General features: G+C 47.5%; 2 protein-coding genes across 3 annotated transcripts in view; one reads left to right on the top strand and one right to left on the bottom strand.

Annotated features, from left to right (window-relative positions):
• Positions 1–262: 262 nt before the first annotated feature.
• On the bottom strand, positions 263–7900 carry zgc:174356 (uncharacterized protein LOC100137120 homolog). The gene is made up of 6 exons (XM_067243256.1): positions 7784–7900; positions 6169–6895; positions 5967–6064; positions 3365–3503; positions 1961–2044; positions 263–423 (listed from the first exon to the last, which is right to left on the bottom strand). Exons 1-6 carry the CDS (start codon positions 7898–7900, stop codon positions 263–265), a joined length of 1326 nt encoding a protein of 441 aa, XP_067099357.1.
• Positions 7901–13087: 5187 nt separating this feature from the next.
• crim1 (cysteine rich transmembrane BMP regulator 1 (chordin-like)) overlaps positions 13088–18399 on the top strand; it is a 49070-nt gene continuing 43758 nt past the window's right edge. For both annotated transcript variants that reach the window (XM_067242701.1, XM_067242702.1), the window contains exon 1: positions 13088–13911. In XM_067242701.1, coding sequence (XP_067098802.1) covers positions 13611–13911 — 301 coding nt within the window. In that variant the 5' untranslated portion in view covers positions 13088–13610. The remainder of the gene's footprint in view (positions 13912–18399) is intronic.

Raw genomic sequence — 18399 nt, forward strand, 5'->3', positions numbered from 1 at the left:
GTAAATTTGGTTTAAATTATTTTATTGGCCTTTGAAAAGCATTTCAATAATAATAATTAAGCCTAACCCCGACTAATTAACATTTAGAAATGTTAATTGAATCAGCATTCCCTTTAACGAGCTAGGGACAGCACAGCACAGCCCAACTCACAAATACTAGGATTACAATAATCCTTATTGCCTTTCTATGTCTCATGCGGTGATATATATCTGTTATATGTTTATGTTCACAAATGTGTTTCCTGGGCAGAGGAGGTGTGACTCACTGCATGAGGATGAACACGATGAGTGTAAACGTTGCCATGACGATAAAGCAGGTGCCCGGGAAGGTGGCCAGGGTCAAAGGGTAGAGTCCGTTGAATATGATCCCGGATATCATCATGCAGGTGGCCTCTACCGATGCCGTGAATGAAAACATCGCCCCTGGGGAATCATGGGAAATGTATTTTTATTTTTTAAGAAGAACATGACAATGCTTTTAGTGGCCTGACTATCTGTGCTGCTCTGTGCTCCTCTATAGTCACTTTGCGATTATTCCCTTCACTTTCTCTGACCTCTGACCTCCCACCTCAGCGATGGAAGGTCCTTGCAGAGGACCTGCTTACCAAGTGGAGCAGAAACACAGGAGGAGAACAGAGTGAGGGAATGATAGTGATAGGAAAAAAGAAAATGACATAAATATTGAGACAGAGACAGGAAGACAAGAGAGTGAGAAAGAGAGCGAGAAAGAAAGAAAGAAAAAGAAAGAAAGAAAAAGAGAGAAAGAAAAAGAGAGAAAGAAAAAGAGAGAACAAAGAGAGAAGAGAGAAAAGGAATCTATTTTAAAGATGTTTCAAATCACTTCTATAATCAAATGAGGCTTTTTTAATCCATCAGCGAGTGGGCAAATTAAGTTAACTTAACTGTTGCTTGTAGAATAGTTTCTGGGGCAATATTGGAGACACAACTCATAATTGTAACTTTCTTCTTGCATGTTCAAGCTCTTTCTAATTATACTTTGCGCCATTTCTCAGTTTGTTTGCATCCTCTTATTTGATTACACATCAGCATTTGAATATAGCTCCATTATAGATTCTCAGTTCTCTTGATTTGTGTAATTAACTTAATTTCTTCTTACCAAAATACACTGACATTTATAGGTAAACAATGATGGTTGGTAGCCCCACATGTTGCTGGTGTGCTTTCAGTGTTAGTGAGATCAAGGGAAAGATAGAAAGCCAGAGAGAGAGCGGGAAGAGAAAGAGAGATGGATAGTTACAGAAAAGAGAGAGAGAAAAGGTCAGGAGGAGGACGAGAAGACAAGGACAGTCTTAAGTGGTTCTTACAATGTGTGTCGTATTGATCAAAGGCAAAGACGAGCGTCTGCTAAAGTCCTTTCTTGTGTCTGCTGTGAAGTGGCCGAGAGAGGGCGAGGCGAGAAACCAGAAGAGGAGAGCAGGGCTGAGGCGAGAAACCAGAGGAGGAGAGCAGGGCTGAGGCGAGAAACCAGAAGAGGAGAGCAGGGCTGAGGCGAGAAACCAGAGGAGGAGAGCAGGGCTGAGGCGAGAAACCAGAGGAGGAGAGCAGGGCTGAGGCGAGAAACCAGAGGAGGAGAGGAGCGCCAAGAGTTCAGCAAACCAGACAGAACCTGTTGGATCTGTTATAAACAGGTGAAGTGGTTCCTAAGCAACAGCCACCGTCTCTGCGTTTCTCCAATCATAGCAGGATGTTTTAAAATCTCATCAAATCTAATGTAATCCCAGCTGTCTCTTACTGACGAAATAGACCTTGCAGAGGCTTAACAAGCGCTTGGCGCAACAACGTCCACTAACAATATACGCAGAGGAAAAACAAACACTATGATGCTTCTGAAAGTGTGTGGCTTTGTGTGTGTGTGTGTCAACCTCATTGTGTGTGTGTGTGTGTGTGTTAACCCCACCGTGTGTGTATGAGTGTATGGATGTGTGTGTGTTAACCCCACCTTGCTCATCAGGCGCCACAATGCTGGAGGACACTGAGCGTATTACAGCCTGTGTGATGCCTGAAGGAGCACCCACCACCGCCACTACAGAGAGGAGGGATGGAGGGATGGGGGGATGGAGGGATGGGGGGATGGAGGAATGGAGGGATGGAGGAATGGAGGGATGGAGGGGTGGAGGGATGGAGGGGTGGAGGGATGGAGGGATGGGGGGATGGAGGGATGGGGGGATGGGGGGATGGAGGAATGGAGGGATGGAGGGGTGGAGGAATGGAGGGATGAGGGGATGGAGGGATGGAGGGGAGGGATGGGGGGATGGAGGGATGGAGGGATGGGATGAGAGGGGGGTGTGACAGGGGAAACATAAGGAGAGGAACAAGGGGAAAATTGTAAAAGTGCAATTCATCTTGGGTTGATCTGGTGATCTGGTATTCTATCCATATCCTGTCCCTGTCCTTCATCACTCCCCCTGACTTCCTCCATCTCCTGCACCCCTCCCCTTCTCCTCCTCCAGCATCCCTCCATCTCCTGCGCCCCTCCCCTTCTCCTCCTCCAGCATCCCTCCATCTCTTGCACCCCCCTCTCCTCCTTCACCCCTCTGTTTTCCTGCTCACCCTTCTTGTCTCTCCTGAGACTCTTGCCTGCTCTATCTCCACACCATCTGTCATCCTCCTCTCCGCCCCCACTCTACCCCTCCATCACCCCCTCCCCCCCCACTCGCGCCTCACGTCTCCAAAGAAGAAGAATCACAACGTCCTCCACCACTTATTCAATTAAGGATACCAATAGCTATCTGTCCATCTCCCTTCGAGTCTTTCAGCCCAGAACAATGCTCAGTTCTCTCTGTCTCCTCCTCATCACACACGCGCCAGTTCTACATCCCACGTCTCAAAGGAACGCCCCCTGGCTCTAGATCCCATACTACAAAAAGATGTGTCAGGGTGTGTAATTACTGCAGTATGGTCTGCAGGGTTTATCTCTGAACCATCTCCACTGCACAAGGATCTAACCCCCTCATCATCTTCCCTCCAAATATGTTTGTTCTTGGTCCTTTTACAACGGGGACACGTCGACAATCTGAGGACATCTGAAATTATCTTATCTCAGCCGACTCGTTTTGAATCTGAGTTGCCGGATTCCGAATTCCAAACAGCGCCAACGGAAAAAGAAATCTGGTTAATCTATGTCAAACAATTTGTGCAGTAGTCTTCACATCTGACTGTTGGCCACATACACTGTGGGCATTCTCCTTCAACTTGAAGGATGCTGCCTCATAAAATTACAATACGCATGACAGAAAAAATATACATTTACCATCTAATAAATACACATTTGTTACGAAAAGAACAGTTTGGTTGGGGAGATTGAGATAAATCAACTTGATTGAAATCAATTAGTCAGCCTTACCCAGGAAGACCATCCATGTATTGGTGGAGAAGGACAGTGTAATGTAGGCTGCTGTCCTGCAGAGAGCGCTCAGCTTGGCCAGGGTCATCTGTCCCACATACCTCAGCATCAGGGGGAACAGGACCAGTAACACAAACCCCTGGACCAAGACATAACCATGAACGCAACATGAAAAACACAATTAGATTTTTTCAAACTTTCAAAACTTTTGGTCAATTGTTCTACCTTTCAGAAACGTGTTTGTAAAAACTTTTTGTTGAAAATATGTTTTCAACCTTTCGAAACTTTGTTAAATGTTTTTACCAAACAATTTCAACCTTTCAGAAAATTCTTGTTTTAGTTTTCAAAACTTTTTTTCCAATATATTTTTTAAACTTTAGAAACGTTTGTTATATGTTTTTACCTTTCAGAAAGTATTTTTCAAAAATATTGTTTCCAAACTTTTGTTTCTAAAAAGAAAATCGAAAAAAAAGAAAATATTTTCCTTTTATTTTTCTTAACTTTGTTTCCCCCAAAAAAATCGAAAAAGAAAATTCTCCTTTCAGAAAGGTACCTGAGAGTTGTCGAGAAAAATAAATAGTGAAATAAAGTACTAATACCAGAAAAATCTACCAAAGTAAGTACAATAACAAAGTACTTGAACTTTGTTATTTCCCATCTCTGCCTTTAACAAATTGTGACCATGAACACAACATGAACAACACAATATGACCATGAACACAACATGACTATGCCCACATCGTGACCATGAACACAACATGACCAAGAAAACATTCCCATGAACACAACATGACCATAAACGCATCATGAACACACGAGAGACCAGTAGCCCATGGCTGAAACTAGACGGATTAAGATAGAGCAGCAACATAATGACCTCAAGACAACTGTTATGCTTGTTAGACTCTGCTGGGTCTGAAAGAAAGTAGAGAATGATCTGTTCCTAATCATTACCTACCAGTGCAAGGCTAGCTGTTAATCTGACTTATCTCTTATGGCACAACTGCTGGCAGCTTTGTATCTGTTGTTTCTCATCAGCTGTGTGTGTGTGTACGTGTGTGTGTACGTGTGTGTGTGTGTGTGTGCGAGAGAGAGTATGGGTGTGTTTTTCACAAAGAAAAAGGGCTTAGATTCATTAGCTGGCCACAGAATAGATTCTATTAACCTTCAGAGATTGAGTCTGATGAGATGGTGTCAAAACAACAAACATGGTTTATTTATGTGTGTGTGCGCACGTGTGTGTGTTTGTGTGGGTGTGTGCATGTGTGTGAGAGAGTGTGTGTGTGGGTGTATGTGTATTTGTGTGTGTTGCATGTGTGTGTAATATGACTCATTTGCCCCCTCTGTCTAAGCTGACAGGTTTGATTTCATTATGCTGTCGACTCAGGGTGACAAGTTGCCAGAGTCATCACCCCTCCCCCCTCCCTCTTCCTCCTGGTTCTGCCCAGCCATGGTGAATGCATAAACACCTCTTATGGAAGGTCACAGCTCACTGTTTCTCCTCTAATAAACTCATTAGGCTTTGCAGTGTTTCATAATAATATATGATGAACTCTGCTCTGCTCTAATCACTTGTCAATCTAAGACCTCAGGATGTTTTTAGAAACTTCCTCAACAAACCATGAATGTGGTAAATTTCTCTCCCTTCTCAATTTCTATTTATTCTTTTTTTTCTTTCTTCTTTCTTTCTTTCTTTCTTTCTTTCTTTCTGTCTGTCTGTCTGTCTGTCTGTCTGTCTGTCTTTCTGTCTCTCTCCACCCTTTCTTCCTCCCACCTTATTTGTCCTCCCTCCCAGCTTCTTTTTAGACAGCTTGACTCTGGAGTGTTCAGAACACTCCCTGTAGTTCTCCAGGCTTTGATGTGAGCCAGGCGACATTCTGCGGGTGCTCTGTGTTCTACTAATCTGAGGGCTACCTGTGGCAAGCAGACAGACAGACAGACAGACAGACAGACAGACAGACAGGCAGGCAGGCACACAGACAGACAGACAGACAGACAGACAGACAGACAGGCAGACAGACAGGCAGACAAAGTTGGTGCCTTGGTGGTGTTTATGTATGTGCATACCTGCGTGTGTGCCTTCAGATCTGTAAATCTTTAAAGACAAGTGGGTGAAATGCATTCTGGGGTGCCTCTGACCACAGAGTCTCTATCCCATACATAGTAAATGGCAACACTTTGAAACTGGATAAAAGACAAAGTGTCATGAAGTGCCTTTCAAACCTCAGAAAACCCCAACAGAATAGGCAGCATATTTGCCCACGGTTCAGAGAGAGCTGCTGTGGTAGAAGTTCAGATGGTTAAAGGCTCTCCAGGAGGGTGTAAACCGGTGTTACCGGCTGGGGGCTGGGAGTTTACGGCAACAGCAGTTATTTCGGTCTAGGTGTTGCTTGATACCGAGGGGTATTTTAAGTTGTTAATAGCTGATCTGAGGTGAGATACGATGATAAAAGTGAAGTACTGAACAGTACTTAAAGTTCTCTTCATCACAAAGCAGTTTCGTATGCCAGAACAACTTGACATGAAACATACAGTACAGTGTGTCACAAAGTTGCAGGGTACAGACAGGTTGTAGTATGTAGGGTTTAGTGTGTTGTCTCACCAGTAGTAGCATTTTGCAGGAGTTAAAGATGCCATAGAGCTCAGTGGTGAATTCCCTGGGTTCATAGGTCAGGAACAGAAGTAAGATGCTAAACTCCCCTGTAGCCCGCACACACACGCACACACAAACATAAACAAATGTTGGTTGAACATGTACTGTTTGATCTCCTCTCATCTCCTCTAATATCCTCTCCTCTCCTCACCTACGGCCACCAGGTTGTTCAAGAAGGTGCAGATGATGAGCAGGTGAAGCTTCAGCCTCTCCTGCCCCGGCCTCTTCCTCATCACCGTGGTAACCGTCCTCCTGACCAGTGATAGGATACCCGTCCTGGCAGCCGGGGCAGAGGTTGTGGCCACCCCTGCTATGGCACGCCCAGTGGTGGGGTCTCTCAGCCAGACCAGGATGTAGAACACAGAGAGGGTGTGGCAGCAACAGACAGCAGCGAAGGCAGAGAACAAACCAAACTTATCCGCCAAGACCCCGCCCAGGAGGAATCCCACCGCCCCGCCGACAAAGATCATGGACTCCGCTGTCGCCATCCGCAGCGTGCGATTGGCTCCCGTTCCTTCCGTCAGGTCGGCCAGGAAGCTGAAGGAGCTGAGGAAGATAGACACGGTGCCTCCTGATAGGCCGACCAGCCCCGCGGCAACCAAGGAGATGCAGACACTGAGGCGAGGTTCCAGAGCCATGGTGAGCATCAGAGCAGCGCTGGCCAGAGAGAGCAAGCAGGGGAGCAGGAGCACGACTCGCCGGCTGGCCCGGTCCGACCAGGAGCCCAGGAACAGAGCAGGGGGGATGGACAGGAGGCTGGTGATCAGGGTGTAGAGGAGGAGGATGATGGAGGAGGAGATCTGCACCTCCTCATTCTCTCTGGGGTGCTTCTCTGGGTCGCTGCACACGGGAGAGTCCCCGAACAGATCTGAGCACACCTGGCGGAGATACACACACATATGCACACACACACACACACACAAATGCACGTACACACTCACACATGCACGCCCACACACGGCTCTAAGCTTACAGGGGAAATAGGAACCTTGTCCAATAACATGTGACTGGCTTTTGGGCGGAGAGCTACACACTGCCCATATAGCTCTGTGTCCACACAATAAAGATCTGCTCTGATTGGACTTTACCCTACTTTATTGCTTGGTGTTCTCCTTTGTATGCAGTGCTGTGCACTAAGGGATATTGACCAGAGTCAGCAGACAAAAAATATAGAGAGTGTCTGTGTGTGAGAGAGAGAGAGAGAGAGAGAGAGAGAGAGAGAGAGAGAGAGAGAGAGAGAGAGAGAGAGAGAGAGAGAGAGAGAGAGAGAGAAGAGAGAGAGAGAGAGAGAGAGAGAGAGAGAGAGAGAGAGAGAGAGCGCAAAAAGAGAGAGATAGACAGTGCCAAAGAGACAAGTGAAAAGTTAAAAAGAGGGAAAGAGAAAGGAAAATTCTCATGAAACGAAATCATGAAACAGATTTCAAACAACATGCTCGACTCTGAACAAATAGCCTCAAAAGAAAGCAACCGACTCTACACCCGACAGCGTGAACAGTGTGAGGATCACGTCAGGGCTAGTTTGAGCGCTTTCCAGGAGAGCGCTTTCCAGCTCCCTGACCAGACACACCACCTCTCTCTACAGACCTCGGTCAGTTCAAGGTAGCAGACATGCGTTTGATTAGGGCCACAGCTGGGACTTACAGGACTAGAGCTTTGTTCCCATTGCATCCGGTCAGCTAAATCAAAATAAACACAACATATTTGACTACAGTCTATTTGTAAATAGAATTTCACCACGGAGTGCACGCCTTATTGCTGTACCGTACCTTAGAAATGACCAGCTGTTGATATGCTGTGTTCTGAATGAAGACACTCATCATGAACAAAAAAATTACCGGCTCCACGGTAACAAGCGCCCTGAGCTTCTGCTGGCATGATAACATGTCTTTTGTGATTGGTTAAAAAGTATTACAATAAAAGATGTATCCGTGGAGAAGTGGAACGAAACAGGTAGCCTTGGAAATTCATGATAGAATGACACATAAAAAAAACTTTTCGAGGAGGATGACCAAACATCACATGCTTGGTTTGAAACGCTGACCAGGTTCTTTGTGTCTGTGTGTGTGTGTGTGTGTGTGTGTGTTCAGGCAAGAGTTTACTTCCTTGTTATAAAGTGACTGATTGCTGATCCTTCCTGCAGGCTGTAAAGCAGCAGAGAGTGAGAGGTCGACAGGCTGCTGTTGTTGTGTGAATCACTTGAGACACTGGGGATCTTGAACTTCCTGCCCAAAACAGTACCCGCGAACCCAACAATGTACATGTGTGTTATTTTGAGTGTGTTTCTCCAAGTGTATTTATCTGAATCTGTGCGTGTTTGTGTGCGTGTGCTTTTGTGTTGTGCAAGCATGTGTGTTTGTGTTCTGTTTACTGTATGTGTGTTAAAAGCTGTCCAACCGTGCTCCAAGGTCAGGTGAGTGGGCCCCTGGCTCAGCATCATTTTAGAGTTCATTACTTGTTTACTCTCTCCTCCGTCATACTCCCCCCCCCCCCCCCGCCTGCCTCACCCCCCATTACATCACACGCTACCTTCTGGAGCGGTGACAGAATCAGGAAATTAGAGAACGTCAAGGTGGTGTCACCTGGGCGGGAAAACAAACACCAACCTTTATTACACGCGTCAAAGATAGTTGCTCCCAAGGCATCCTGACACTTACTGCAGTCACACCTGTGTTAGGGTTATTATTGTAGCTAAAAGCCAGAGGGACCGCAGCTGTGGCAGGGTCTTTGTGTATGTGTGTGTGTGTGTGTGTGTGTGTGTGTGTGTGTGTGTGTGAGTGTGAGTGTGTGTGCTTCTCTCTGCCTCTCTCCTCCTAGCTACCCTCGATAAATTGCTTGATCATTGGTAAAATTAAAAAAGTGTCCAACGTCTTAAAAATTCTGAAATTGTGTGTCCTGCCATGAGAATATGCTGTCTGGCTCTGTTCAACTTTGATTGACTAATTCAGTCATATATCACCATCTTTGTTTTTTTCTTTGAGACTATGACACACACACAGAATTTCGTCATTGTGCTGTTGTGGTCTTGTTGGATGTTCCTGTGATCAGAAAACAGCCTCCACTCCTCAGTCTCTCTCAGGAGCCTCACTAATGTCCTACACCGTCCTACACCACTGACATTTCTCTCTCTCCCCCTCTCTCTTTCTCTCTCTCTCCCTCTGTCCCTCTCTCTTTTTCTCTCTCTCCCTCTCTCTCTCCCTCTCTCCCTCTCTCTTTCTCTCTTTCTCTCTTTACTCTCTCACTCTTTCCCTCCCTCCCTCCCTCTCTCTTTCTTTCTCTCTCTCCCTCTCTCACTCTTTCCCTCTCTCACTCTCTTTCTCTCCTCCATGTTCTCTCTTCCCCTTTCTCTCCCCCTGTCTCTCTCTCCCCCTGCTCTCCCCCTGCTCTCCCCCCCTCTCTCAGTACTGTAGTTCAGAGGATTAGCCTGCTGGCTGAGCTCAAGTATGAACTTCTTTATATGGAAAGAAGCAATCATTTGTCCTCATACAGACAGACAGTACACCACCCCCCCACTCCCCCCCCCCCCCCCCCCCATCCTACCAGTTCTCACAGCCCAGTGCTACTGGAAGCGCTGCTGGCACTGCAGTCACTGGCATTCCAAACATTCTTTCATCATGTGCTCATGAAAACCAGAGAGAGAGAGGGAGACGGCCAGGGAACACAGGGAGAGAGACGAGCGGCAACAAGTTTAACCCCGTCCTCTCCTCTGTGCCTGTGTGTCTCCTGGCTCTGGATCTGGTTCATGGACAGCAGGGGGTCAAGTGGGAACCGGAGACCAGTAGAACACAGCGAAAACATGTATCCGTGCCCAGTAGAAGACAGCATTTATATCGATTTCAGGGGTCAATGCTGTGATTTAGAGTGTGGGGGAGAGTTGGAGATAACAGAGATGAGAAAGTTGGAGAAGAGAGGGAAGGGGATGAGAGAATAGAGACAGTGAAAAACACTATAAAGAGATTGACAGTGAGAAGATGGAGGGAGAAAATTAGGAGAAAGAGATATACAAAAGTGGAAAAAGTATTGTCCCCCGTGAGTTTGTGTGTGTCTGTGTGTTCTTACAGTATGTGTGTGTGTGTGTGTGTGTGTGTGTGTGTGTGTGTGTGTGTGTGTGTGTGTGTGTGTGTGTGTGTGTGTGTGTGTGTGTGTGTGTGAGTGACCATGCTGCTCATCAGACCAGGCGCCTATCCATCAGCACTCATTATCGAGATCTTTGTGTTGCTGTGAAACATTCCAATTAAAGTCTGAGGCTGATGGGAATGTTTGCCATAGCTGGCATGCTGGCTGAGAGCAGGAGGAATGCTGGGAGAGATGCCACAGCAAGCTCACATGTGGTCATGCCTCAATCTACAACCGCGCTTATCACTCTGCAGATCTGTCAGCACCTGACTATTACCTCACAGACCACCGGGTCCTGACGGAATTCCTTCTAACCAATCACGGCTCAGCATGGCTGTGGGGTTCTGACCCGTGTCTGTTTGTTCTCTGGACCATGCTGGGTTCTGAGTCATGTGTTTAGATGTATATCTATAGGTATACAGCTGAGCTCTGAAAAGTGGGGATGTGAGTCTGCGTCTGTGCTACTGGCGAGTTCTGAATCTTGTCTTTGCAGTGGTGGAACCGTGTGTCCTATTCACCCAGACCACTGGGGGGCGCCCCAGGGTGTTTATGTGTGCGTGTGTGTGGGGTGGGGGGGTCTGGTGGAGCTTTGATGTGTGTGTGTTCGTGTGTGTGTGTGCGTTTGTGTGTCAGGATATGGCCGCAGGCCTGTGTGATTGAACCAGAGGTTGGGTACAGCGAAGAGCCCAACGAAGAAAACTCAGTGGTGCCAAACCCACACACACACACACACACACAAGCACACGCACACATGCTGGATGATTAATGGGCCAGTTAGCCCGGCGCCCACGGCAACGCTCAGCGCTTGAACACTCCTCGACCATCACATCAGCTCCGCCTACCTTACCTCTTCGCATCCTCCCTCCACCCCCCCAACCCCGCCGTCGCTAGCCCCTATACCCGCCGAGTGTTTAAGAGGCGCAGGTCTCTGATTGGCTCATGAATCTAACCCGCCACTCCCGGCGTGGACGTTAATTTATTTGTTGATGTTGTTTTGGTCGTTTGGTTACAGGCGGAGTGTTTTGTTTTCAGCTTTTGTTATTCAATTTAAGGAAGCGTCATTAATCTAAACAATGGTCTGGGTTATCTGGAAGGTAACGGTGTTGACAGGCTCGCTAAACACTTGCTGAGGTAGGTGGCAGTAATGCATCACTGGTAACACACACACCGGTAACACACATGCACACACATGCATATTCACAAGCACTCACACACAAACGTGGCAGTCTTATCAGTAGTTCTTAGAAAGCTTTGTGGAGGGTTCAAGTCTAGAACACTGACCCTGAAAAAAACATATCAGGTTCAAGAGCATTACCAAAACAACGGGGAGAGGAGAGAGAGATTAAGAGAATAAACATAGGAAGGAATGCTATAGAGAGTGTGAAAAGGATGACTAGGAACAAGAGGATGTTTCTGAGATGACAAACAGCATGTCGTTACTGCATAGTTGACACTGACCCTCATCATTAATCCAGCTCCACAGAACCTGAGCAGCACCACTTCATAAGCAGGACTAGGGCTTCTGGAGATTCAATGTCTCTCTTCATATCGATGCACTCAAGGCAAGTTTACATTCACTACAGACTGTGACAATGCTAGCAGGTAGCAATCAGACAGCCTGGCTGGCTACTGGATATGACTTGATATCACTCTGTACTAGTGTTGCTGTCAGTGGTGGAGTCAGTGGTGGAGCTGATGGTTCTCACTCGCTATACTGACAGGGGATTGAACCTGCACACCTATCGAACGTCAAGCAAGAGATTGTGGTCTGACTGAGGGTAACCATGGATAGTTGTGGTCGAGGCTTCATAACTCTCAGCTCACACACACACACACACACACACAGACACACACACAGACACACATCTAACCAATGACCCTGACTCCCCGGCCTCTGCTCAGGGGCGATTGATGACCCAGCTATTATTGGTTCACAGTAATTGCTGGGCTATCATTGGCTTGCTGTGCTTGCAGGCTCAACTGCCCTTCTGTCTGCTGAACAGGGTGTGTGTGTTGTGTGTGTGTGTGTGTGTGTGTGTGTGCGTGCGTGTGTGAGTGTGTGTATGGGGGGGTGGCACAGACACACACACAGACAACTCAACAGACACACAGCATACAGGCACATACATACAAGCACTAGCACACGCACATACTCACACACTCTCTCTCTGCTTCTCTCACACACACATACACACACCATATATCTGGTGGCTCTACAGAAAAGCGAGAGGGAGCAGTCTGGAATGAAATATAGCAGAAAGATTGTGGTTTATTGATCCATAAAGAGAGACCCTCGATTGTCTCACTGTCGGTCTTTAACCCTCAGTTCTTAGTGTATTCTCAGGTACAAAAATATATTTTGGAAACCTAACCTGGCATAAGGATCGTATCTAAAATACTTAACGTAATTGATACCTAATTAATAGCCTCTGTGAGATGGTGTGTAGTGCGGTGATGACCATTTGCCTTTAGTTACCAGACAGACTCACTTTCTCATCAAACATGTTTATTTCACGTAGTTGGTTGCCAAATGGTTTTACTGTCTATAAATGAGGCCATCCGAAACAGGCCTTTACCTTGCCTATTGTTCTTTAAATAAGTATGAGAGTACCTGTCATGTTATATATGAAATGTAAAGTACACGCAGCATGACCGGGCTTCGGATTAAACGGCTGTTTTTACCGGGGCCACTGGGGCTCCACATTCCACACCTGCGCCGGAGCCGCATTCCCAGTCTGTGTATCACTGACTCCCTCCGCGCTCCCCGTGTGCCAACATTTCCTGTGCTCCATATCTGGAATGAACTGTCCAATGGAGCGGAGAAATGCTAGATGGGAGTGGTTCCGTTATGAGGTCACGGAGGGGGACTGAACCGGGGGCGCAGCAGACGGAGAGTCGTGCGCTGGAGAACGATAAACATGAGAGCAAGAGACGTACTGTATGAGCGGTAGCAGGAAACGTTTTATTTGAATAAGGTTAGCAAAAAGAATAGCGGATAGCGCCGCGGAGAGTCTAAGAAGAGAGAGACTGATAAATACTAGTGCGCAGTCTCTTCGTTACGGGCGCGTTGAACGGAGAGAAATCCCCTTGCTGTTAGCAAGAAGGACTCTGAAGGGGGAGAGAGAGAAGACGTACGAGTACAGTGAAGAAAGTTTCCATTTCTTGAAACAAACTGGAACTCCGACCATATTGTGGAACAGAAACCATGGTCCCCATGTACAGTGTGGGATAGTTTGAGTCTCATGTGCGTTTGGACGGATATTGTTCTCTCCTGGTTTACGGTAACCCGGACTAAAGTTTCGTCTGGCGGAAAGTAGACTTCAACACTGTACACCACGACCCTGGACATTTTTTTCGGAACTTCTTTGACTGTTATTGGAACTGCGTGCTCGTCGTGTTTCGGAGCTCGACAAGGGTATACTAGCTCGCTGGTCTGAGCGGGGGTCTGGGGGGCGGGTAGTAGGATTTTATTTTTTCCCCATGGCCTCTTCCAGAATGTATCTCCTTGCGGTATGCATTTTGGTATCTGTGTTCGCGAGGAGCAGTCGGGCTCTACTGTGCCTGCCGTGTGATAAGTCTAAATGCGAAGAGCCCAAGCACTGCACCGGGGCGGTTGTGCTCGGGATCTGCGGCTGCTGCTCGGTCTGCGCCAAGCAGAAAAACGAGAGCTGCGGTGGGGTTTACGGTCTGTACGGGACCTGCGACCGGGGGCTCCGGTGCGTAATCAGACCGCCGCTCAGCAGAGGCTCTATCACGCAGCATGAGGTCGGGGTGTGTGAAGGTTTGTATCGTGTTTGTATTATAATATTTCATGTCATTCGTATCATTAAACTTGGATTGAAGTTATGGAAACACTTTTTTGAAAAGGATGCATGTTATACTATGAGCCGTTTCAGTTGAAACTATAATAAGTAGCCCAATCAATAATTTATGAGACACTCTACCCAGTAGATTTTAATTAATTAATTAATTAATTAATTGCAATGGCTATATCCCCAGTTATCATATATTGGCCTTTATGCACCTGAAATATGTCTGCTAATGTAAATGTATCGATGTCTTGTATTTGCTATATGCATAATCAAGCCAATTGACTGGCCTGATGTTGATGAAAGGTACCAGTGCAATAGATCATAGACACCGTAGTCATGTTGTCAATATCGTAAAGGTCATTCAAGTAGTCAAGTAGTTTCTTCGTGTTATGTCCCTCAAGCTACATAACTAGTTGCATAAACACACGCGCTCCACGCCAAGTGTTGCGAGGTCTGGAGACTAGAGGGATTGAGCAAGCGGAGCTGGCTAATGTGTTTGCAGCATGTCGGTTTTCCATTTCTTTAGGGTATAGCTAACAGATTCCGTGCTGTTTTTGGACGCCGTGCCAGCCCCTCTCTTTCCGCCGAGGCTTGTTGGTTTTTCGATGGAATGTCTGCTATGCAACTCAACTTGCGTATCTACCCCGTGTAGCCTACTTTAACATAGACCTTTCACCGGGGAGCCGAACCGCCCGCTCCTCTTACCTGGCAGCGCAGGTGCTCCCCGTAAAGGAACGGGGGTTTGTTCTTTCAAGCCGCCGCTTCTCTTATCATTTTGCCGTAACGCTTTCTAGACCATAGTCGTGATGTTGCGTGATAGCCCCGGTAATTACGGCTCCCCTGGAATGCTGGTGACGCCTGGGGCACGGGGTGCTTGGCTGGTGCGAGAGATCGTGATTATATCTGGCGGGTTGTGATTTGATGCTTCATTCCTCAGACATGCAGAAAATCATCTATTATGATGAGTCTCTCTCCTCGACCCCCACTCCTCCCCCCTCATTTTGTGTCCTTTTTTTGTACTGAGTACGAAACAGAAGTCTACAATAGAACCGAAAACTAAAAACAAACCTCTGTTACATCCACACCCTCTTGACCTCATACCCAGAGGAACTGATGCACCCGAGTTTCACTCTGTTTGATAGGGATTGAACCATGTAAAACAAATCCAAGCACCTACATTGTAACAAGCGGACACCGATTATTATAAGCAGGCAAGATAGGTACAGACAGGCATACAAGTATCCTCACACCTGTAGCTCTCTCTCACTCCTGCTCCTTCTTCCTCTAGTCTTCTGCTCCTTCATACTTTGCTCCCTTCCCTCTTTCTCTCTCCTCTACTTCCCCTTCCTCCTCTTCACTCCCTCTCTCCCGCCTTCTTCTCACAATGCCGCTGTAGAAAAACATGATCTGAGCTGACTCCCTGTGGACCTCCTGTTAGCAGCCCAGCTGTGGAGCTACCGTGTTAGGTTAGTGTAGTCCCAGGCGGTCAGTCAGGGTTGCCAGGTTAGTGTAGTCCCAGGCTGTCAGTCAGGGTTGCCAGGTTAGTGTAGTCCCAGGCTGTCAGTCAGGGTTGCCAGGTTAGTGTAGTCCCAGGCTGTCAGTCAGGGTTGCCAGGTTAGTGTAGTCCCAGGCTGTCAGTCAGGGTTGCCAGGTTAGTGTAGTCCCAGGCTGTCAGTCAGGGTTGCCAGGTTAGTGTAGTCCCAGGCTGTCAGTCAGGGTTGCCAGGTTTGTGTAGTCCCAGGCTGTCAGTCAGGGTTGCCAGGTTTGTGTAGTCCCAGGCTGTCTGTCAGGGTTGCCAGGTTTGTGTAGTCCCAGGCTGTCAGTCAGGGTTGCCAGGTTTATGTAGTCCCAGGCTGTCAGTCTGGGTCCCCAGGTTAGTGTAGTCCCAGCTGTCAGTCAGGGTTGCCAGGTTAGTGTATTCCCAAGCTGTCAGTCAGGGTTGCCAGGTTAGTGTAGTCCCAAGCTGTCAGTCAGGGTTGCCAGGTTAGTGTAGTCCCAAGCTGTCAGTCAGGGTTGCCAGGCTAGTGTAGTCCCAGGCTGTCAGTCCGGGTTGCCAGGTTAGTGTAGTCTGTCAGTGAGGGTCCCTGAAGAGTCTGGGAAGCAGCGGGTGCCCTCTCACCCTAAGGCTATGTCAGGCAATTGTATCGCTACACACACAAAAACACATTCAAACACTACCCCCCCACCCATAGTGACTTGTATATTTCATCCTTTAGACTATATTTTGTATCCATTCTGCTTCTATTGTGGAGGTTTTAATGTGCATGTTTTGCGCTGCTATGTGGACTGTGTAATGTATTAGTAGGTCAACAGCTGTGTGGTCTCATTGAGAGCTGAGAAACAGCAATAGAAGTATTTGTTCTCTCTGACGGTCTTTGAAGACGTCTGGATGAAATAATCAGCTCTCATGTGCAGATGATCAGGCTGTCAGTCAGGGTTGCCAGGTTTGTGTAGTCCCAGGCTGTCTGTCAGGGTTGCCAGGTTTGTGTAGTCCCAGGCTGTCAGTCAGGGTTGCCAGGTTTATGTAGTCCCAGGCTGTCAGTCTGGGTCCCCAGGTTAGTGTAGTCCCAGCTGTCAGTCAGGGTTGCCAGGTTAGTGTATTCCCAAGCTGTCAGTCAGGGTTGCCAGGTTAGTGTAGTCCCAAGCTGTCAGTCAGGGTTGCCAGGTTAGTGTAGTCCCAAGCTGTCAGTCAGGGTTGCCAGGCTAGTGTAGTCCCAGGCTGTCAGTCCGGGTTGCCAGGTTAGTGTAGTCTGTCAGTGAGGGTCCCTGAAGAGTCTGGGAAGCAGCGGGTGCCCTCTCACCCTAAGGCTATGTCAGGCAATTGTATCGCTACACACACAAAAACACATTCAAACACTACCCCCCCACCCATAGTGACTTGTATATTTCATCCTTTAGACTATATTTTGTATCCATTCTGCTTCTATTGTGGAGGTTTTAATGTGCATGTTTTGCGCTGCTATGTGGACTGTGTAATGTATTAGTAGGTCAACAGCTGTGTGGTCTCATTGAGAGCTGAGAAACAGCAATAGAAGTATTTGTTCTCTCTGACGGTCTTTGAAGACGTCTGGATGAAATAATCAGCTCTCATGCATATGCATGTCCACCTAAATTATGTATAATTTGGAGAATGTTTATGGCGTCTGGAGGAGGCTTAGCTGGCGTCCTACAAGGGGTATTAGGGAATTTTGAGGTAAATATTTAGCCCTGTCCCTGTTGGCCAGACCTGGCCCTGATGTGAACCATATTGGAAGTCATTGATTACGTGCACTAGTTGTTTGGACCACGATGGTCGATTCTCATCTGGAATATTCCCCATGTTCTCCCAGAGGGCAAAAATGCAAATCACCCACATGGCATCCCTTCAAACACCCGGCTTCTGACCTCTACCGTCTACGAGATTGGATGCCTCAGGTGCCTGTCACTGAGCACAGCTCTATCATTGGACAGAGATTGGTATGGAGTTCCTAGCGTGCTCTGGTGTCCTAGTATGCTGTTGTCATTCTGCTTCACTGGTATGTTAGTCCACTGACTGGTATCTTCTCCCTGGTTGGGTATAGTGTAGTGGAGGTGGTTCATGACCAAGGTTGGATTCCCACTACTTCTCTGCTGTCCCTCAAAATTGTCAGCATGATCCACTCTGTGGATATTGTGTAGGTGATTTGGGACTGTGGAATAATAGACCTGACCATTATCTCTGGATGCACACACACATACACACACACATACACACAAATCGCTATGGGGACAATTATTAGTGTAATCGTACTCAGCTGCCGACCGCTGAGGCTGAGATAGGCTGTCCCAGTGCAGATGATCATCGTGGTTATGAACTCATCCAGACATGATGAATCACTCATTAGTCTCATTGAAGTCGATACCAGACCCTCTGCTGCGCCATAACTAAAGGCTTCTGACAGGTCCACTTCATCCCAAATAGAGGCACTGTGACCATACAATTTCATCCATCCATCCATTCATCCATCCAACCAACTTTTAATCCATCCATCCTATCAACCAAAAACCTTTATCCTGCCTCAAGGCATCCTCCATACAATCTACCCTCACTTCCTCCATGGAACCTGGCTGCATGCATCCATTCCTTTAGTGCTGCAGAGTGGTGGTGGTGGTGGAGGGTGTGGGGATAGACTGGACGGGGGGTAGATTGGGAGATCGAGGCAGCTCAGACTGGTCTGCAGAGGGAGCGGGAGAGAACCAAACAGCGAGGACTCTTGTTTACCCCTCCCACTGGCAGCCATGATGGTCTCTCTGAGTTGAAGGGAGCCCTGCTCGGAAGCCCTGCAGAGGAAGCCACACTGGCATGTCCAGTCTTGTTTACAGGTGGTTCTGGTAGCCCGACAGTGACCTGTGTTACTCCAGAGAGCTGCCCGCTGTCTGCAGTCAGGAAAAAGGTCAGGGAGCGCAGAGGAACCGGAGAAGAGCTGGACACATCATAC

Source organism: Osmerus mordax, chromosome 9 (assembly GCF_038355195.1).
Source record: "Osmerus mordax isolate fOsmMor3 chromosome 9, fOsmMor3.pri, whole genome shotgun sequence".
Lineage (NCBI taxonomy): Eukaryota > Metazoa > Chordata > Actinopteri > Osmeriformes > Osmeridae > Osmerus > Osmerus mordax.